We start from the raw sequence: 19082 nt of genomic DNA, 5'->3' as shown, positions 1-19082 counted from the left end.
CCTCTAGCAAAGCATTAACTTTAAGGCAGTTGTGAGTTCTTTGAGGAATGTCACACTCTACCTGCCTCAAGTATTTGTCAATGGGCTACAGGTTGTTAGATTTAATTTTATGCACATTTCTTTTGCCATTGTTCTCCACATCAGTGGTTACTCTACAATGTAAATGTACTTAATGCCACTAAACTGTTTACTTACAAATGGTTAAGATGGTAAATTTTGTTATGTGCACTTACCACAATTAAAAATTCTCCTTAAATTTTATGGAAAAAAAGAGAGGATATGGCTCCTAATCTATAGGGGGAATGTTCTGTGTCTTGATTTGGGTGCTTCTTACATGGGCATGTAGACTTTGTGAAGATCCCATTATGATTTCGTACTTTTCTGTATGTTAATTTACTATTATAAGATGATTGTTTCTGATCAATAGCTAGGTAGAGAGCTCACTGTCATTTAAAGGAGAAAATACTTCACCCAAAGGCAGAAGCAGACTTTGAGGAACAAGCTTGTAGTGGGTTGAACAGTGTCCACTCCAAGATTCATGACCATCTAGAATAGTGTCTCTGCATATATAATTAGGGTAAAGATTAAGATGAGATCACACAGGGTTAGGGTGGGTCCTAAATCCAATGACAAGTGTCCTTATAAGAGACAGAAAAGGACATACAGAGACACAGGAGAAAGCCATGTGATGATGGAGGCAGAGGCTGGAGTGAGATGGCCACAAACCAAGGACATCTGGAGCCACCAGAAGCCAGAAGAGACAAGGAAGGATTTTCCCTTAGAGCCTTTGGAGGGAGCACGGCCCTGCTGATGCCTTGATTTTAGACTTTTGGCCTCCAGAACTGTGAGAGAATAAATTCCTGGTTGTTGTTGTTTAATGTTTATTTATTTTTGAGAGACAGCGTGTGAGCAGCGTAGGGGCAGAGAGAGGGAGACACAGAATCTGAAGCAGACTCCAGACTCTGGGCTGTCAGCACGGAGCCCGACATGGGGCTCAAATTCACAACCACGAGATCATGCCCTGAGTCCAAGTCAGACGCTTAACCAACTGAACCACCCAGGCACCCCTTCCTGGGTTTAAGTAGGTGCCTAGCCCAACATAAAGCTGAAACTCACAACCCCGAGATCAAGAGTCGCAGGCTCTAGGACTGAATCAGCCAGGTGCCCCAAATTCCTGTCATTTTAAGACTCTCAGTTAATGGTAATTTGTTACAGCAGCCCTGGAAAGCAAGAGACATTGGGGGCAAACTGGGGAGAAACGGAGTTTTTTTTACCTCGCCTTTCAAGAGACCTCACAAAGGAGGCGAACATTAGAAAACTTGGCAAGAGGATGGCTTGGTTTCTGGCTTTCATCCTTCGGGGTCTTTTTTCTTTCACTCCAAAGATCTCCTCATCTTCCTTAGGACCCTCATCACTTACATTTTTTCATCCTGTCAATTTTGCTTTTCCTCCTCCAAGCCCAGAAAATGAAAATATAGAAAAATCCTCACCAGCAATCCAGATTAAACCAAAAGCATGTAACTTCCTGAGAAAAGGTGACCCACTAATCCATTACTATGCAGAATTCTTACTTCCATATAGCACATTTATGAACAATTGAACTAAATGTTGAAGAATATGCTTAAGACTCTTCAATTTAATTTTATTGTATTTTAAAAATATTTATTTAAGGGGCGCCTGGGTGGCTCAGTCGGCTAAGTGTCTGGCTCTTGGTTTTGGCTCAGGTCACCATCTCATGGCTTTGTGGGTTTGAGCCCCCATTTGGGCTCTGTGCTGACAGTGCAGAGCCTGGTTGGGATTCTCTCTCCCAAGCTCTCTGCCCCGCCCTCACTCACTCCCTCTCTCAAAATAAACTTAAAAAAAAAAAAAAAGTGTGTATATATATATATATATATATATATATATATGAATGGGAGCCTGGATGGCTCAATTAAGCATCTGACCTTGGATCAGGTTATGATCTCACAGTTCATGGGTTCAAGCCCTGCATCCAGTTCTCTGTTGACAGTTCAGAGCCTGGAGCCTGCTTTGGATTCTGTGTCTCCCTCTCTCTGTCCTTCCCCTGCTTGTGCTTTCTCTCTGTCTCTCTCTCTCTCCAAAATAAACATTAAAATTGTTTTTTAATTAATTAAAAAAAAAAGCTATACTAGTTACCAAGGAAAGTCAGTTGAGAGGCCACATTCTTGAGACCAACGACTGTTGGAAGAATTCAAAAAGAATTGCTCTTGAAATTTCTTTTTTCCATTTAGAAAACATTCAGCTTCGGCTGGTCTAGAAACACATCTCTTATTTTATGGTTATTTTCAAATATGTAGAGTGCCAGAAAATACCACCACCACCACCTCGTCCTTCTCTAATCTTTTGTAGAGTTTATGGTAAGACTTAGCTGTTTTGAGTTCACATTTAGACTCGTTTCAAGGGATCCAATGTATTAACATAAACACTGCAAACAGGTTTCAAATCTGAGCCCCAGCAAACACAGTAGAAGGAAGACTGAATATTCTACATTTTGTCAGTCCAGGTTTTCTATCAAGAAGGCAGTGGAAGGAAAGCAATCCACTAATAAAATTCTATACTCCAAGTTGTCAAAGTAATGAAAATTAAGCCACCTCATTCAAGGCAGGAGATGGTGAAAGAATGGGCATGAGTCATGAGAATTAAATACAGTAGGGCCTTTACTCAGTTGTTGCTAACTTCCCCCTTTGTAATGAGGTGCTGTCATGTGTTCACATGATCATGACACATTCAAAGAAGGAATTTTACCCTGAAAATGGGTAGCTAAGGCTAATTTGTTTCACATATATTTAAAAAATTTTTGTGTTTATTTTGACAGAGTGCGAGCAGGGGAGGGACAGAGAGAGAGGGAGAGAGAATCCCAAGTAGGCTCTACACTGTCAGCACAGAGCCCAGTGTGGGGCTCAAACTCATGAACCATGAGATCATGACCTGAGCTGAAATCAAGAGTTGGATGCTTAACCAACTGAGTCACCCAGGTGCCCCCCTATATATATATATATATATATATATATATATATATATATATACACATATATATATACACACACACACATATATATACACATATATATGTATAAAATTATATATATATATACATACATATGTATACATATATATACGTATATGTATATATACATATATATACATACATATGTATACATATATACGTATATGTACATATACATATATATACGTATATGTATATATACGTATATATATGTATATGTACATATATATGTATATATATATAAAATTTTTTAAAGAGCCTATTACATGAGATGCTGTTCTAGGGTTTGGGGACAACATGAGTAGTGAGACAATCAATAAACACACCACGACAGCTTTGGATTGTATTGAGAAGGCGCTTGCAATAGCTAGTGACTGAGGTGGGGGTCAGCGGGGAGGCAACTTTAAGTTGGGCTGTCGGGGAAGGCTGGTGAAAAGAGAAAGTGGTAGGTACGGAGGCTGGAAAGGTGGATGGGGACTAAATCACGTAGGACCTTGTAAGCCACCATATGGATGGGCAGGTAGCATGGAGTTGTAACTGAAATCCAGCTTTAAATCCAGTGCTTCTTACAAATGTGACTGTCTCCGGGGACTGCCTTTTTGCAGCGGATCTACCAAAAGGAGAGCCCTTTATAACCCGTTCTCCCAGAATGGATTGTTTCCAATTTGAACAAAGATGCCTGTGTGCCTCAGTTGGCAACTTGGGTCTTGTGCTAAAGTGACACTGGAAGCCAGTGAAAAGTGTGAGGCAGGGCAAAGTCAAGATCTGGCTTGTTTTAGGGATAAACAGTATGGAGAATGGCTGTATGGAGACAAGAGTGGAAAACAATCAAGGCTAATAAAAATATAATAAACGTAACAAGGATCCTGGCTAACTGTATATTTGAACTTCAAATAAACTTAAAAAAATAAATTTAAATATATGTATGTTTGAAAGAATTCCTTCTCTGGTATACCTAAAGCTAACCCTTTGCATGTCAGGACTTTATTCCGAACAATGAAACCAGTGTTGAGATTGGGAAAGAATCCTTCAGCTCAGTGTGAATCCCTCAGGCATGCAGAGTCGCTTCCCATTTGTTACCTTCTGGTGCCACCACTTGAGCCCTTCCGTTCCTTGCACATTTATGCTCAAGGCCATTCCAGGTTCCGCTTTCAGATGCAGCCAGAGGGTTTTCTTAAGGTTCAATTACATGAATATCAAAGAAATACAGATGTAAGTAGTGAGATATTATTTTCACCTATCATATTAGCCAAAAGTTTTTAAAGTCAGATTGGTCCATGTTGGGAAGAAGTAAAGCAGACATGCCTCTTGCTGGTAGGGACAGGAGTTTGTGAAAAAGATCTTTTGAGGGAGGTGGGTGGGGGGTGGGCTAAATAGGTGAAGGGTATTAAGGAGGGCACTTGTTGGGATGAGCACTGGGTGTTATATGTAAGTGATGAATCACTAAATTCTACTCCTGAAACCAATACTACACCACATGTTAACTAAGTTGAATTTAAATAAAATCTTGGAAAGAAAACAAAAACTTTTGAAACGCATGCAGGTTGGCAACGTACATTTAGAGCTTTTAAGATCTTCTTCATTCCCTTTGATGTGGTCAATCTGTTCCTGGGAATGTATCCTAAGGAAATAACTCCAAATATGGAAGGAGTTTTATGAAAAATACTGGTGTGGTCTAAATGTCCAGAATAGAGTAAGTAGAGGCCCATTTACACCTCCTTAGGAGGTTTTACAAATAAGGGAACTAAGGCTTTGAGAAGTTCTATAACTTGTCCAGTATCACACAGCTAGTATGTGACAGAGCCAGGATTCAAATCTAGACTATTTTTACCCCAAAACCCAAGTTTTTAATCTATGATACCTTGACTATAATGTATAGAAAAATTTTTTTTCTTTTCATTAAAAAATTTTTAATGTTTATTTTTGAGAGAGAAAGAGAGAGAGAGTGAGCAAGCAGGGGAGGGACAGAGAGAGAGGGAGACACAGAATCCAAAACAGGCTCAGAGGTGTCAGCACAGAGCCCAACATGGGGCTCAAACCCACGACTGGTCATGATTTCATACCTGAGTCGAAGTCGGATGCTTAACCGACTGAGCAACCCAGGCGCCCCAGAAATAAGGTTGTTCTCAACTGGAAAAACAAAGGCAAACTCATTCTGATTTATGAAATTCAATTTATACACACAAATAGAAAAAGACTACAGAGGCAGACTAAGAGTTGTGATGACCTTTTCTGCACGCTGGGTGGCGGCTGCTGGCTTTCAGCTCCACACTGCCCCCGCAGGCCAGCCTCTGTACTGCCGGCGCTGACAGCCTACAGCCGGCTTTCCCAGACACCTGGCCAGATGGGTTCCGGTTTGGTTCTGTCATTCTTGGCACTGGCAGGAGAATTAGAAGGTTGGACAAAGGAAAAAGAGTTGTTTCCTTCCTCTTTCGGTGGTAGCCTGGAAGCGGCAGCCATCGCTGAGGGTGACCGAGGGCCACTGGAGGCCGCGGCGGTGAAGTGGGAGGCCCAGCAGCCACCTCCTTGCGTCAGCTGACAGCCCTTTCCCCTTCCGCCTCTCCAGCGGCCCCTCGCTCTCCCCTTTCCTTTTCAGTCCTTCTAACACCTTTGTAACCAATTCCTGCCGACCCATCCTTCTCTGCCTGAAATACCTAGAGTGGTTTCTGTTTTTCTGGCTGGCCTGATACACTCTGCGGCAAAACTTAGATACACATTTAACTAGAATTCATTAGAAAGAGTGGCATTATTCTTATTCTTATTTGTATATGAAGAAATAGGATATAAGTAGTTGTTTGTCTTGTGGCCGGAGCAAAATACTTGTGCATTTAGTTTCCTTCCTGTGGGGTGCAAAAGACTGATGGTCTCTATACGTTATACAAGTAACTGGTAAAGAAGATTGATTAACTCAAGACACGAGTTCTTTACAAGATAATAATCAAACTACCACGAAGCGCCTCAGTTGTTATTTGTTGGTCAACATTTGACAAGTTATAACACATTGACGGCACAACTTTAAAACCCTAATAAATATGATTAGTTAATAGTAGACTCCAAAGTCCCCTTTGTTCTTCTTAAAAGAGGTTGATCTGCTATGATCCACTAAGAAACATCTAAATGGGAAGAAACACAGAAGCATTTTTATTAATGCCATTTAGTTTTTTCAATAGAAAACAGTCAGATAAACTATAAAATTTAAGACTTAACTGTATTGCTAAACACCTACACATAAAGTTATTTGGCATTTAGACAGCTGGACTAGAAAAAAACAGATATATTTTAAGGGCCAAAGATTTGCCTCCTAAATCAATAATCTCCCTTTTAAAAAAAAGGTAACCTAGGGGCACCCGGGTGACTGAGTTGGTTAAGCGTCTGACTTTGGCTCAGGTCACGATCTTACAGTTTGTGAGTTTAAGCCCTGCGTTGGACTCTGGGCTGAGAGCTCACAGTCTGGAGCCTGCTTCAGATTCTGTGTCTCCCTCTCTCTCTCTGCACCACCCCCCCAAAATAAATAAACATTAAAAAACTTTTTTTTGAAAAAAAGAAAAAAAATTTTAAAAAGTAACCTATGCCATTGATCACAACAGATTGGAAGTGACCAAGGGAAGTTATTAATGAAAGTTAACAAAACGCAGGCTTATTCTAACATGCCTGATCTGGACCAAAGGAGGGGAAAAAACCCACAATTACTTAAACATGATTAAAAAATTTTAGGGGCACCTGGCTGGTTCAGTCGGTGGAGCATGTGACTCTTGGTCTCAGGGTTGTGAGTTCAAGCCCTACTCTGGGTATGGAGATTACTCAAAAATAAAATATTTAGGGGCACCTGGGTGGCTCAGTCAGTTGAGCGTCCAACTCAGGTCATTATTCCAGGGTTGTAGGATCAAGCCCCACATCTGGCTCTGTGCCGAGCATGGAGTCTGCTTGGGACTCTCTCTCTCTCCTTTGCCCCCACTCGTGCTCTCTCTCTCTCTCTCTCTCTCTCTCTCCACAAAAAAAAAAAAAAAAAAAAAAAAAAAAAAAAAGGAAAAAATTTTATCATATATATATATATATATATAATTTTTTTTTAATATTTATTTATTTTTGAAAGAGAGACAGAGCTCGAGCAGGGGAGGGGCAGAGAGAAGGAGGGAGGGAGACACAGAACCCAAACCAGGCTCCAGGCTCTGAGCTGTCAGCACAGAGCCCAATGCAGGGCTCTAACCCACGAACTGTGAGATCATGACCTGAGCCAAAGTCAGATGCTCAACCGACTGAGCCACCCAGGAGCCCCTTATCTTATATTTAAGTTCAGAATAGGAGTAAGAGTGATTTACATGCATATTTTATATATGAAAACATTTGGAAGGACGTATACTAAAATGTTAAACAGTAAACCTATTTCTGGGTAGTGAGATTTCAAGAGATTAAGGTTTTTTGTGTTTGTTTTTTGGCTCTTGCAAATTTGTTTTTTCTATGGTGAAAATACATATGTCTTTGGTAATTAAAAATGAGAATTAAAGAAATTAATGCCCAAGGATAAAATTAATCAGTACTTTTTGAAATTTAGTTTTTCACTTGCTTTGATATGAAAAATAAGACTTTATGAGAAATCATAATGCTGGAAAGCACCCAGGAGACCACGCAGTCCAGATGTGAAAATAAAGCCTGCACAGGTAGACCATGAAGTCCAGGTGTGAAAACTAAAGCCTGCACAGGGTCAGTGAATGGCTGGAGACCACACTGCTGCAGAGAGTAGAACCAGGGCCTCTTGATTTCTGGGCTAAGAGCCCCTCAAACAAAAAGCAAAATATAAAAATATACATAGTTAACACATAAAAATACATTTATCTCCAGGACACAAGAACAAGTTGGGTCAATATCAAGACCCTAGAGATATAAATGGTGTCACGTCAGAACCTGAGTAACGGTGGGCCAGCTTTACCTTCAGAATTTCACAGGGAGCGGCGTCTGGTGGTACAGGCTTCCCACAATGCTTTGAATATTCAGTTATAAACACTGAAGCTTCATCTAAACTATGGAATCAGAAAGAAAAAGAGCATCAGGAGGAAATCCTCGGGCATGATAAATATGTTTGCTATCTTGACTGTGGCGATGGCTTCACGGGTACATGTATGTCCAAATTTATCAAATTGCATACTTGAATTATGTGTAGCCTATATATGTGTGTGTAGCTATGGTTGGATCACAAGTGGTAAGCAAACAGAAAGAAATCCATGGCTTGGTAATGAGAGAGAGATATGTCCCAAGTGGCCAGCACAGTTAGATTAAATGTAGGGACCAGGAAAGACTTCTATCCTGACAGGGTTTCCCTTCCTTAGTGTCAGCCATTTCTCTCTTCTCCTTTTCGCGTTCCAAATCCATTCCCAATCCTATCCCAGAAAGCTTATTTCCAAACTTCTGGCTGCCAGAAAATTAGACAATCAAGCTTAGCAAAAATTAGGTCACATAAAAGCCAGTAATTCTCTGAGAAAATGTCTAAGGAATAAAGTTGTAACTCAAGTTTTAGAGCAGGACTGTGAGATACCTATTATGGGGGTTTGGAAAGTTTCTTGATTGTCTGATTCCAAGTTCATGTTCTAAGGGACTCAGTTATAAGACAACTAACCTCTGGGCATATGTGGTAATGCTATAGCTTAATATTCAGAGTCTTTCATTACAACCAAATAGTTGTACAATTATTTGATATTTTCCTCCAAAATAAAGATAAATTTTAAGGAAACTCTACAGTAAGTTGTTTTTGTTTGTTTGTTAATTAACTTACCTTAACTCATTTGCCAAATAGTTTACCAGCTCAGTGATGTTGTTGGAATTCATCATATGCAATTTCAACACTTGAAAGTATTTTGTCTTTGCCAAAATCCCAAACTCCTTCTTACTTATGATATTATTCAGAATCAGGTTTCTAATCTATAGAATGATAGGTATCATTAAATTAAAAATGTGTGCAATTCCAAGTTCTTACTCAATACCCCCAAATTCCTTACTATCAGAAGTTAAATTAGCACTGTGTTGTGACTAAGTCTCTTTTTTTAAGGGGGTGGGGAAGGGGATCTGTTTTGGCCCATTTCAGTAACAGATTAAATCAATAAGAAGTAATGGCTCTGAAGCACTTTGGGACTTTTTAGGAGGAAGATCTGCTTACAACAACAAGCATTTAAGGCTACAGATTTTTCAGTGAGCACAGCAGCAAATAAGACAGATGAGGTCTCTAAAAAAAAAAATTAAAAAATAAATAAATAAATAAAAAAAGACAGATGAGGTCTCTACCTTTTAAAAATTTATTAAGGTTTTAATAAAGGCAAAATAATTTTAGATATTACCAAATAGGCAGAGATAGTAGTATTCAGCCTACTTTTGATTTAGGGAAAATTATTACCTTCTAATATAAAATTTTTCATGGCAAAAAGGAGATGAAATCGCCTCTTACTTGGTGTGAAAATCCTGCCAATTGGCCAGTATTCATATGCTCTTCTAATTGCTGTAAAATGATCTGAGGATTGCATGAGCCCAGAAAATTCTAGAGGAAAAAAAATCAAACACAGTGGAAAAGTATTATTACTAATTTCTGTCAAATCTAAAAGGTTTTCATTTTTAAATTTGGAATATCTTTAACCATTTCTATTATAGGAAAAAAACACAACTCTATCATATAACAAAAAATTAAATAAGGAAAAAGACATTTTACAAATACCTATTGTGACAACAAGGGCTGTTTAACAAGCATTTTGTCATTCTAAGTGCTGAAAGGACTCTATTTAAATACTAAAATTTTGAAAAGCATTAATGGATGAGTTTATGAATAGTCAAAAAATCCCCAAAGTCCAAGGCAAGCACAGATGGCTGTGAGAAAATGGAGTGAACAGACCAAATGACGGATAAAAAATATGCATGTTCATTTATATAGATCTCTATCTACTGGCTAAACTAACTTTGGGGAAATACTGCAAAACATTCCCAAGTGCTTTGTTCTATTTGTTCTGTATTGTAAAGGGAATGAGTTCGTTTTAAAAGTTCTGTCCTCAGAATGTTCATGGGTCCGTCCCTTTGTCAGACACCCACACACAAACCTGACAATTCCCTCTCTTATCTCCCACATCCAATCACTAAGTGAAGCTGCTCTATTTGGCTCATTCTCACTGCCACCACCCCACTTACAGCACATATCCCCTCGAGCCTTCCCTGCCCATTCACAGGCTGGTCCAGGCAAGTGCAACAGCTTCCCACACTTCGGCTCCTGCCTCCTCTCTCCGCCACCAAGCCCAAGGATTGTTCCCTCCAAAACGGTGCCCGAACATTTTACTTTACTCTTCCAGGAAACCTGACAGTTCCCCACTGATAAAGAACAAGGTCCAAACCCCTCTTAAGGCATCCCTTGGATGGACCTTGATCTATCTATCTTTTAGGCTCACCTCCTGCTAAACCTGCATACAAACCTCCCACACCCCTCAGGCTGATGAACTCCTGCTTTGCAAGTCTGGTAAAAAGAAAACACCACCCCTTTTGTGGGGGCACAAGCAGTGGGAGATTTTCTGTTTCTCTGGCAGGCCCAGAGGAATAATTTGCGAGATACCTTAATTTGCTGATGTCTTTTTTCCGAGTGAGGCATGAGCATCAGACAGGCTAGTGCAAAAGCCGGAAGCTCTAACTGGACATACTGCCTGGCAACCGCAATCATGTCGAGATCATCTGAAACTGGGCATCTTCAAGAGAGCACATGAATTTATTAGTAATTTGTCAGATTCACGATATTATGTTGAGTCTTCCAGCTTTCCACAACTGTTACCTGATTGTGCTTTCAATGATTTTAAACATTACAGTGCCGGTGCATCACATTCACTTAGTAATGAGTAACTGGAGTCTTCTTCGTGGAACAAAATATCCCACCCACTGGAACACAGAGCACTGACTGCCGCTATGATCATGTCTGAGGCCCACACATGCTTAAAGACATTCTCAGAAGACTCAAAATCTGTGAGACAACACTTCATGATTTCAGGTAGTGATAAAAATACTCCTTATGTACATTAAAACTAATTTTAGGGAATGCTTATTGAGTATCAGTTTACGAGTTGCACTGCATGTGGAAAGCAGACATTGTGAAAATAAGAGAGATATTTTATTTTAAAAACAAGTGGTATGTTTAACTTCTCAAGAAAAAATGAGTTACTCATTTAAAGAGGTTTATTAAAAAGAAATTTCATAAACAACACATATGATTTTGAGGGGGTAGGAAAACAATTATTTTACTTACTCTAGAATAGCGATGAGACTCTCTCGACAATCTGATAACTGACTGGGGCTCAGAGGACAAGATGCTGAAAAGAAACAATAATGTGTACGTACACACACACACACACACACACACACACACACACACAGAGCTATAAAACGCTACTGTCAATGTTTCAGGGGAGAGAAAAATACCTGAAAGTAGGGGTATCTGAACCACACGCTGCCAAGCTTTGCTGAAGTAGGGAACCTGGGGAAACAAGCATGTTATAGGATTTGAGCCACAGTCTCTCGGTTTTGCGGTCACAGAATTATATACTTAGAGCATATGTTCTGGATCCTAAGACCAAAAACGTAAATTGGTATCTCCTCATTCAAGATGGTTAGATTTTAGGATAATATTCTTTCCTTCTCTCTCTTTTTTAAAGTAAACTCTGTACCCAGTGTGGGGATCAAACTTGATCTCATGATCCTGAGATCAAGAGTCACATGCTCTACTGATTAAGCCAGCCAGGGGTCCTTGGATAATTCTCTTCATAAGTGTATAGTTCAGGATCTTATTACACAATCTTGGCTGATTCGTTATGGTTTTGTGTGGGGAAAAAAGTGTCAGAAAACAAAACACTGTTGTGTGCCACAAGCTGTGTGAGAGCCACAGGAAAGGGGCAACCAGACAAGAGAAAGGATTTCAAAAAGGAATAAGGCAACAACATATGTTTCCACTCATAGGAGAGGGGTTAAATGACTCAGGATATATTTTACTTCACATTATGGAGAATAATTAAGAGTTCAAAGTCATGGGGCACCTGAGTGGCTCAGTTGGTTAAGCGTCCACCTTTGGCTCAGGTCATGATCTTGCAGTTCATGGGCCCTGTCTCAGGCTCTGTGTTGACAGCTCAGAGCCTGGAGCCTACTTTGGATTCTGTGTCTCCCTCTCTCTCTGCCACTCCTCTGCTCGCACTCTGTCTCTGTCTCTCTCTCTCTCTCAAAAATAAACAAACACATACAAAAAAAAGAGTTTAAAGTCATGAGATACCAAAAAGACTAAATGTAGAGGTTTCATAAGATCCAACAATTCCACTCCTAAACATACGTTTGAAAGAAAAACACACATCCACATAAAAACTTGTACACAAATGTTCACGGGGCACCATTATTCATAATAACCCAAATACCCTTCAACTGATGAACAGACAAATAAAATGCAGGTGTGTCCACACAGTGCACATGAGTCAGCAGTAAAAAGGAATGAGGCCCTGACACCCACTCCCATGCAGATGAACCGAAAACATGACACCGAATAAAAGAACAGAAGGCCACGTGGTGCAGGATTCTGTTGATATGACATGTCCAGCACAGACACTTCCAGGGGTGGGAGAGGGAGGAATAGTGAGTGACTGTTAATGGATATGGGGCATACTTCCGGGGTGAAGAAAATATTCTAGAATTAGATAGTGGTGATGGTTGCATAACATTGTGAATATACTAAAAACCACTTAATTATACACTTTATTCACTTTTTTGGGAAAGGTTTTTTTTGTTTTGTTTTGTTTTTTTAAGTAATCTCCACCCCGAACGTGGGGCTCGAACTCACAACCCTGAGATCAAGAGTCACATGGTCTTCTGACTGAGCCAGCCAGGGTCCCCTTAGCTGTACACTTTAAAAGGGTACATTTTAGGGGCCCCTGGGTGGCTCAGCTGATTAAGCATTTGACTCTTGATTTCTGTTCAGGTCATGACCTCAGTTCGTGGGATCGAGCCCTGTATCAGGCTCTGTGCTGACAGCATGGAGACTCTTGAGATTCTCTCTTTCCCCCTCTCTCTGCCCTTACCCTGCTTATGCTCACACACTTGTTCTCTCTCAAAATAAATATTAAAAAACAAATAAAAGGGTAAGTTTTACATGGGAATTACATCTCAATTGAGAAAATAAAGGTAGGGGGGCACCTGGGTGGCTCAGTTGGTTGAGCTTCTGACTTCAGCTCAGGTCATGATCTCACGGTTCATGAGTTCGATCCCCCATCGGGCTCACTGCTCTCAGCCTGTCAGTGCACAGGCTGCTTCAGATCCTCTCTCCCTTTCTCTCTGCCCCTCCCCACCTTGTGCTCTCCCCAAAATAAGTAAATAATAATTTTAAAAAATTAAAAAAAAAAAGAAAGGTGGGTCTCTGAGCTCTATGGAACTATCTCCAAAACACCAATGTTATGTGGAAAAAACACTTTATCTAGAATGTGATTGCATGTACATGTACAAAAATATATATATATATATCCCTCCCCCCACACTTATATGCTACTAGGAAAGTTCTAGAAGAAAACATAAGAAACTAGAAACAGTAGTTACTTCTGGGGAGATAATTTTGAAGGGAAATGGTAGAGGAGAATTTTCAAGTTTTACTCAGCATGTTTCAATGTTGTTCTAATTTATTAAGCTACGAATAGATGATATATTTCTACATTACATATTATAACAATTACGTGGTATACAACTTGTGAAATTTAGAAAAGATGACTAAGTCATTGTGTCTGATTTAAAGATCTTCTAAGTTCAAGAGGGGCAGGAATATATGCTTAAAACAAATTATACCATGGCAGGTGTTACAGCAGAACCAGTGTTTTGAGAGCATAAATGAAGATGCAGCTCAGGAAGCCTGGAGAACACGGGCAAGTGCTGTCCTCAAGTGACCTCTGAACTAAATATTCTGGGTCCCAGCACCATTTTGTTTTTTAAATGTCTATGTATTTGTGGGGGAGGGGGAGGCAGCAGAAGGGCAGAGAGAGAGAGAGAGAGAGAGAGAGAGAGAGAGAGACAGACAATCCCAAGCAGGCTCTGTCAGTGCAGAGCCTGATGAGGGGCTCGAACTCACGAACCACATGATCATGACATGAGCTGAAATCAAGAGTCAGATGTTTAAGCAACTGAGCCACACAGCGCCCCCTGGCACCATTTTAACAGGACATCAGGTCTGTTCTTTTTTTAAATTTTTTTAATGTTTATTTATTTTTGAGAGAGACAGGAAGAAAGAGAGAGAGAAAGAGCGAGAGAGAGAGAGAGAGAGCATGAGAGGCAGAGGGGCAGAGAGAGAAAGAGACACAGAATCTGAAGCAGGCTCCAGGCTCTGAGCTGTCAGCACAGAACCCGACGTGGGGCTCGAACTCACAGAGTGCAGATCATGAGCTGAAGTGAGAGGCTTAACTGATTGAGCCACCCAGGCGCCCCAGGTCCATTCTTTTAAACATTTTTTTTTTTTAAGTTATTTATTTTGAGAGAGAGACACATGCAGAGAGAGCATGTGAGCAGGGGAGGGAGGGAGGGGGAGGGAGGGAGGGAGGGAGAGGGAGAGTGAGAGTTAGAGAGAGAATATATATCCCAAGCAGGCTCTGCACCGTGAATGCACAGCCCAGACATCAGGTCCATTCTTCACTTGAGCCGGTGACGTCATTCAGTGCACCCAGCAGCCACAGGCCGTCAAGTATAAAGATTAAGTTCTACAAAATTTATTTTAGAAAACTACATACCTGCCATAACGAATGGATACTAGAAATGGCGGTTAAAACTTTCCTTAGATAAGGGATCTGTGAAAACAATAAAATACAGTTCTGAATATCACTAAAATGGAAAGCTTCAACATGAAATATCAGATTCTTAAATTTTCAAAAGAGGTATCAGTAAAATGTATCCACCACGAGAACCAAAGAAATTCACTTCCTAAATCACAAATATCAAAAAAGGGCAGGGAAGCTTCCATTTCTTTCCAGCGAAATTTATGTCAGTTTTGAGTTAGCACTTCCTCTGGCCTAACACCAAGTTAAGTTTGGCACGAACCCAACAAGTCAATGTTTGCAGCATACATCTGTTCGATAACAAGCATCAGTGCAGAATGCTTAAGAGATGCTATGAGAAAGCTTTAACACACTGCAGTCTAGGGCACTGAGTCTCACCATATTGAAGCCAAGAAGCTTCTGCAAGAGTCCATTCCAAAGCTGCAGGTCATAGATTTTGTACTCCAAACAAAGTTCAGTCACCAATCTTACTGCCTAAAGCAGAAGAGACATTAAAAAAAAAATCATTCTGCTTCAAAAACAAACAAACAACAAAAACCCATACTGCTTCAAGATACCAGGAAATCAAAGCAACTTTGGAAAAGGTAGGGTGGCCACACACAAAACGTTTATAATCTAGATGTGTCTATTGCCTAATTTCAGGGAAGCCCTCCCATCTCTCTAATGAAAGTAAAAAAGATTAAGATTATTCTCTTTCTTTCTTGCTGTCATGGATTCAAAGAGCATCTTGGGGCTTCCCTTTTTTCTATCCAAGATCAGTTTGCCTGTTGGCCTCATAACCCTCACGCCCTAGGCTCCAACTGCCTCGGAGACTAAATTCCCACAGGCAATGAGGAAGGAGAGAAGTGATGTCCCTCCTGACATAGGGACACTCTCTGTCCCTACCCATCAGGATGAGGACACACAGGCCTTGTGAAGGGATTACAAAAGTGTCCTTTTGTGGGTGGAGATTAGGCCCTAGGCTTTAAGGGGCAGAGGTAAGGGGATCCTACAAGTTGCCTGTCACCTGTCAGGATAGGAAAGTAGAAACAGTCTCAGAGCAGCAAATTTGTTCAAGAATGAAGAGTTTCTCTGGTTTTAGGCATTTGAGTGAAAACAAAGGTATCTGAGAAGATGGGGACCCCACCCTCAGACAATTCCATGTACATACCATGGATTCATGGCTGTGGTTTTTCCATAGACCCTTAATCATTCCTTCTTTAGGACTGTTGCAAAATAATTCATATGTGATGGGGATATTCAAAGTCTCAAATGATGCCAGAAAAGTTATACATTTCAAATAAGATCTGGAAAACAGAGGCATTTATGGGAATCATTCTTACAGGCCACATTTACATTTAAGATAAAAGCCACCAGAGGGCAATTATTAAGCCTGTTTGTTTTTAAATGTCTATTTTTTAGGCTTCTAAATATATTCACTGAATATAATATTAGAAATAAATCAATATGAGCAAGATCAAGAAAACATTCAGTTCCTAAATGCCTCAAAAAACTAGGGAAACAAGATGTTCTCAGAGGCCTACATCCCCTTTGCCAAAAGGTCAAGGGCACTCAAGGCATAGCATTCTAATGAACTCTTACAAACTAAGGGATTTAAATGTTACATTTCCAAAGAACCCATCTGTTTCCTATTAATACAATTTAAAAATTTCTACTTACTTCACTTCTTGCATGGGTTTTTTGAAGAGAGATTCTATAGTTTCCTTGTCGGCCAAATATAGGAGACACTGAAGAGCTCGAGCTCTGTGGGCAAAAGTTAACTGGCGCACACCCAGCGTCTGTAAAACCAATGCAAGTTTGCAGAGACACATGCATGTTGCAGCTGGGTATATGAGTTTCAACTTAGGTAGCATAAGCATCATGAAAAACAAAAATTAAAGTCAATCTCTACCCTTAGGGAGCCAGTGGTTCTCAAAGCGTGGTCCACGGACCCTTGGCGGACATTCCTCAAACTCTTATAGGTGGGAAAGGGTCAAAGTTACTTTCACAGCATCACAAAGATATTACGTGCCTTTAGGCTGTGTTCATACTTGCACTGGTGGGTGAAAGTGTTGGCACTAGTCACAGGAACACACGGTTGCTGGGGCAGCTGTGGTGTGCATCACAGCCACGCATGCACAGTATTGAAAACCAAAGGTGACTTCCACTTAAGGTTCTCGACAGAGCGGCAAAAATTAATTTTACGAAACCTCACCTCTTGAATATGTTGAGTTCACACTTGAATACATATTAATTAATTAAAATGTATTCATCAATGTGTGTGACCGAATGGGAAGTACACGTAAAGCATACTGCACTCTTACGATTTATGAATAGTTGTGAGCTGAAGTAGCCACTTTAAATGGAACGTCATTTTTACTTGAAACAATGATTATCAGATAAACTAATATGGGAAAGGAAGGAAGGAAGGAAGGAAGGAAGGAAGGAAGGAAGGAAGAAAAAGAAAGAAAGAAAGAAAGAAAGAAAGAAAGAAAGAAAGAAAGAAACCCTCCCCTTGCTGTTGAGGGCATATAATCAAGCATCTTAGATTTCCCTCTTTCTTCCTTCTATCCAAGACCTATTTGCCTCCTGGCTCTTTCTCTCCGTTTCTGCCTCAGAACATTTCCACGGGCAAAAGCCTGAAGGCCAAAGAAGTAGTGTTGCCTTTAGGGAAAAGGGAAAGTTTAGTGCAGCTAACGTTTAGTGGGGAGGGAGGGAGGGAGGCACAAGCAAAGGGTGAAGTAGGTCCTGCAGGGCGTTGAGACCAGTTGGTTTGGCCCCTGGTATTAGGAATGTTGTCTAACCAAGGAGTTAATAACTTTAAATGCAGATAACCGTGGGAACTGTCAATTGGTTCAGTTTACCAAACAGGATGTTACAGAAGCTAGCACCTAATAGAGCCTGCAGATACTATAGTCCTGATTACCAAGTAAAATACGCAGTACCTTGAGTTAAGTGTGTAAGTGAGCATTATCGTAACCATCCCCTAATGGTATCAAGCATGGTAAATACGCAGGGAGAAAAGGGTAAGCTGAGACTCTGTGTCCTGGGCTTACAGTTGTCGCTGATGTTGCAAACACGAACAGCATTCTTGAACTGTAATCAATTGGGCGAGACAGAAGGAGATACAGGACTCTGGGGAAAAAATATTTTAAATTACATTTGGATTTTAATTTAGTGATCGGTTACCCAAACAACAGATCTTTTGCTGTCCATGGAAAAAGTTACCAGACATCCCAAACATGGGCCTGAAGGATTATGGGTCAAGAACATTTTTGCTTTTCCCCTGAATGGATGCTTATGCTTTTCTTGAGTTCCAGGCATAGCTAAAGAAAATAAATACGATAAATGCCAGGCCCCAGTCTTCTCATCTATAAAACAGCCAATCTCTGATAATTTAAATTCTATTTAAGAAATTAATGCAAACTATAGCTAAAAAGTACATTGGATCCTACACATGGAAAATTCTATTTTAGTTCACAGGACCTTGTTAAGTGGCACAATTCAACCTCTAGACTCAGGCCTGACTGGCCCCCCTCCAGAGAAGGGCAAGATGGATGGGGTGGGCAGGGTACCAGGCAAAGGAGAGGGTGGAGCTTTCAGTGGGAAATGGCAGGAAGCTACAAAATTAGTATGAAGTATCCCTTTGGGATCTCCTAGGGATTTTTTTTTCTCTCTTTGAATCGTTTCTCTGTAAGGCTTTCCATCGTGGCTGGTTCAGTTAGACACAGCAGGATGAATCTACCTGTTGCTTAGACAAAGGTACCCCTGTGTTTCAAAGACTAAGCAAGGACAAGGTGGGGTCCACAGGAAAAGAGGACATAGAAGGGGTGGTAAGCCACCTCTGCCCAAACCAGGAGAAATTCTTCTCTTGGGTTTGCCTTTTCACATCCTCTCTATCAGATCCAGGGCGGACGCAGGGTGTAAGGCTTCACAAGTGACTTGACCTACTTTTTGGTCTAGACCAGGAATGGCAAAAAGCTGGCACGCATGTCACCACTCCCTCTCCTGTGCCTGTGCCAAGCATCGTTAATGGATTACCATATCCTTTTAGATTTGGGCCCAGATATGGTCAGCAAGCCATGACCAATCAGATTTAGCATGTTAGATGAAACCAACGTGCCTTCCTTGGTCTCAGTCTTAGGTTAGAAGGGGAAAGGAATGCTGGTGGCCCATACCTGAACCAGGCCCAGCTCACCTGGGGGACAGAATACATAGGGGTCTGGGGCCAGAGTCCTAGCCTAGCAAATAAGAATACTCCTTTGTTTGAGGTGCGTTCT

General features: G+C 40.7%; 1 protein-coding gene across 3 annotated transcripts in view; it reads right to left on the bottom strand.

The window, feature by feature from the left end:
- Nucleotides 1-4940: 4940 nt before the first annotated feature.
- The window catches only part of KNTC1 (kinetochore associated 1), a 74760-nt gene continuing 60618 nt past the window's right edge, over nt 4941-19082 (bottom strand). The window contains exons 43-54 of one of the 3 annotated variants that reach the window (XM_049619429.1): nt 17859-17937; nt 16483-16601; nt 15974-16109; nt 15202-15297; nt 14779-14835; nt 11456-11510; nt 11283-11346; nt 10602-10731; nt 9459-9548; nt 8793-8938; nt 7953-8043; nt 4941-6138 (exon numbers count right to left, since the gene is read on the bottom strand). In XM_049619429.1, coding sequence (XP_049475386.1) covers nt 6118-6138; nt 7953-8043; nt 8793-8938; nt 9459-9548; nt 10602-10731; nt 11283-11346; nt 11456-11510; nt 14779-14835; nt 15202-15297; nt 15974-16109; nt 16483-16601; nt 17859-17937 — 1084 coding nt within the window. In that variant the 3' untranslated portion in view covers nt 4941-6117. The remainder of the gene's footprint in view (nt 6139-7952; nt 8044-8792; nt 8939-9458; nt 9549-10601; nt 10732-11282; nt 11347-11455; nt 11511-14778; nt 14836-15201; nt 15298-15973; nt 16110-16482; nt 16602-17858; nt 17938-19082) is intronic. The other 2 variants (XM_049619427.1, XM_049619428.1) reach the window with 2 other exon arrangements.

The sequence above is a fragment of the Panthera uncia genome (genome assembly GCF_023721935.1).
Source record: "Panthera uncia isolate 11264 chromosome D3 unlocalized genomic scaffold, Puncia_PCG_1.0 HiC_scaffold_8, whole genome shotgun sequence".
In the NCBI taxonomy this organism is placed as follows: Eukaryota; Metazoa; Chordata; class Mammalia; order Carnivora; family Felidae; genus Panthera; species Panthera uncia.
Note: the sequence above shows the minus strand (reverse complement) of the source record. Positions and strands in the feature narration are given on the sequence as shown.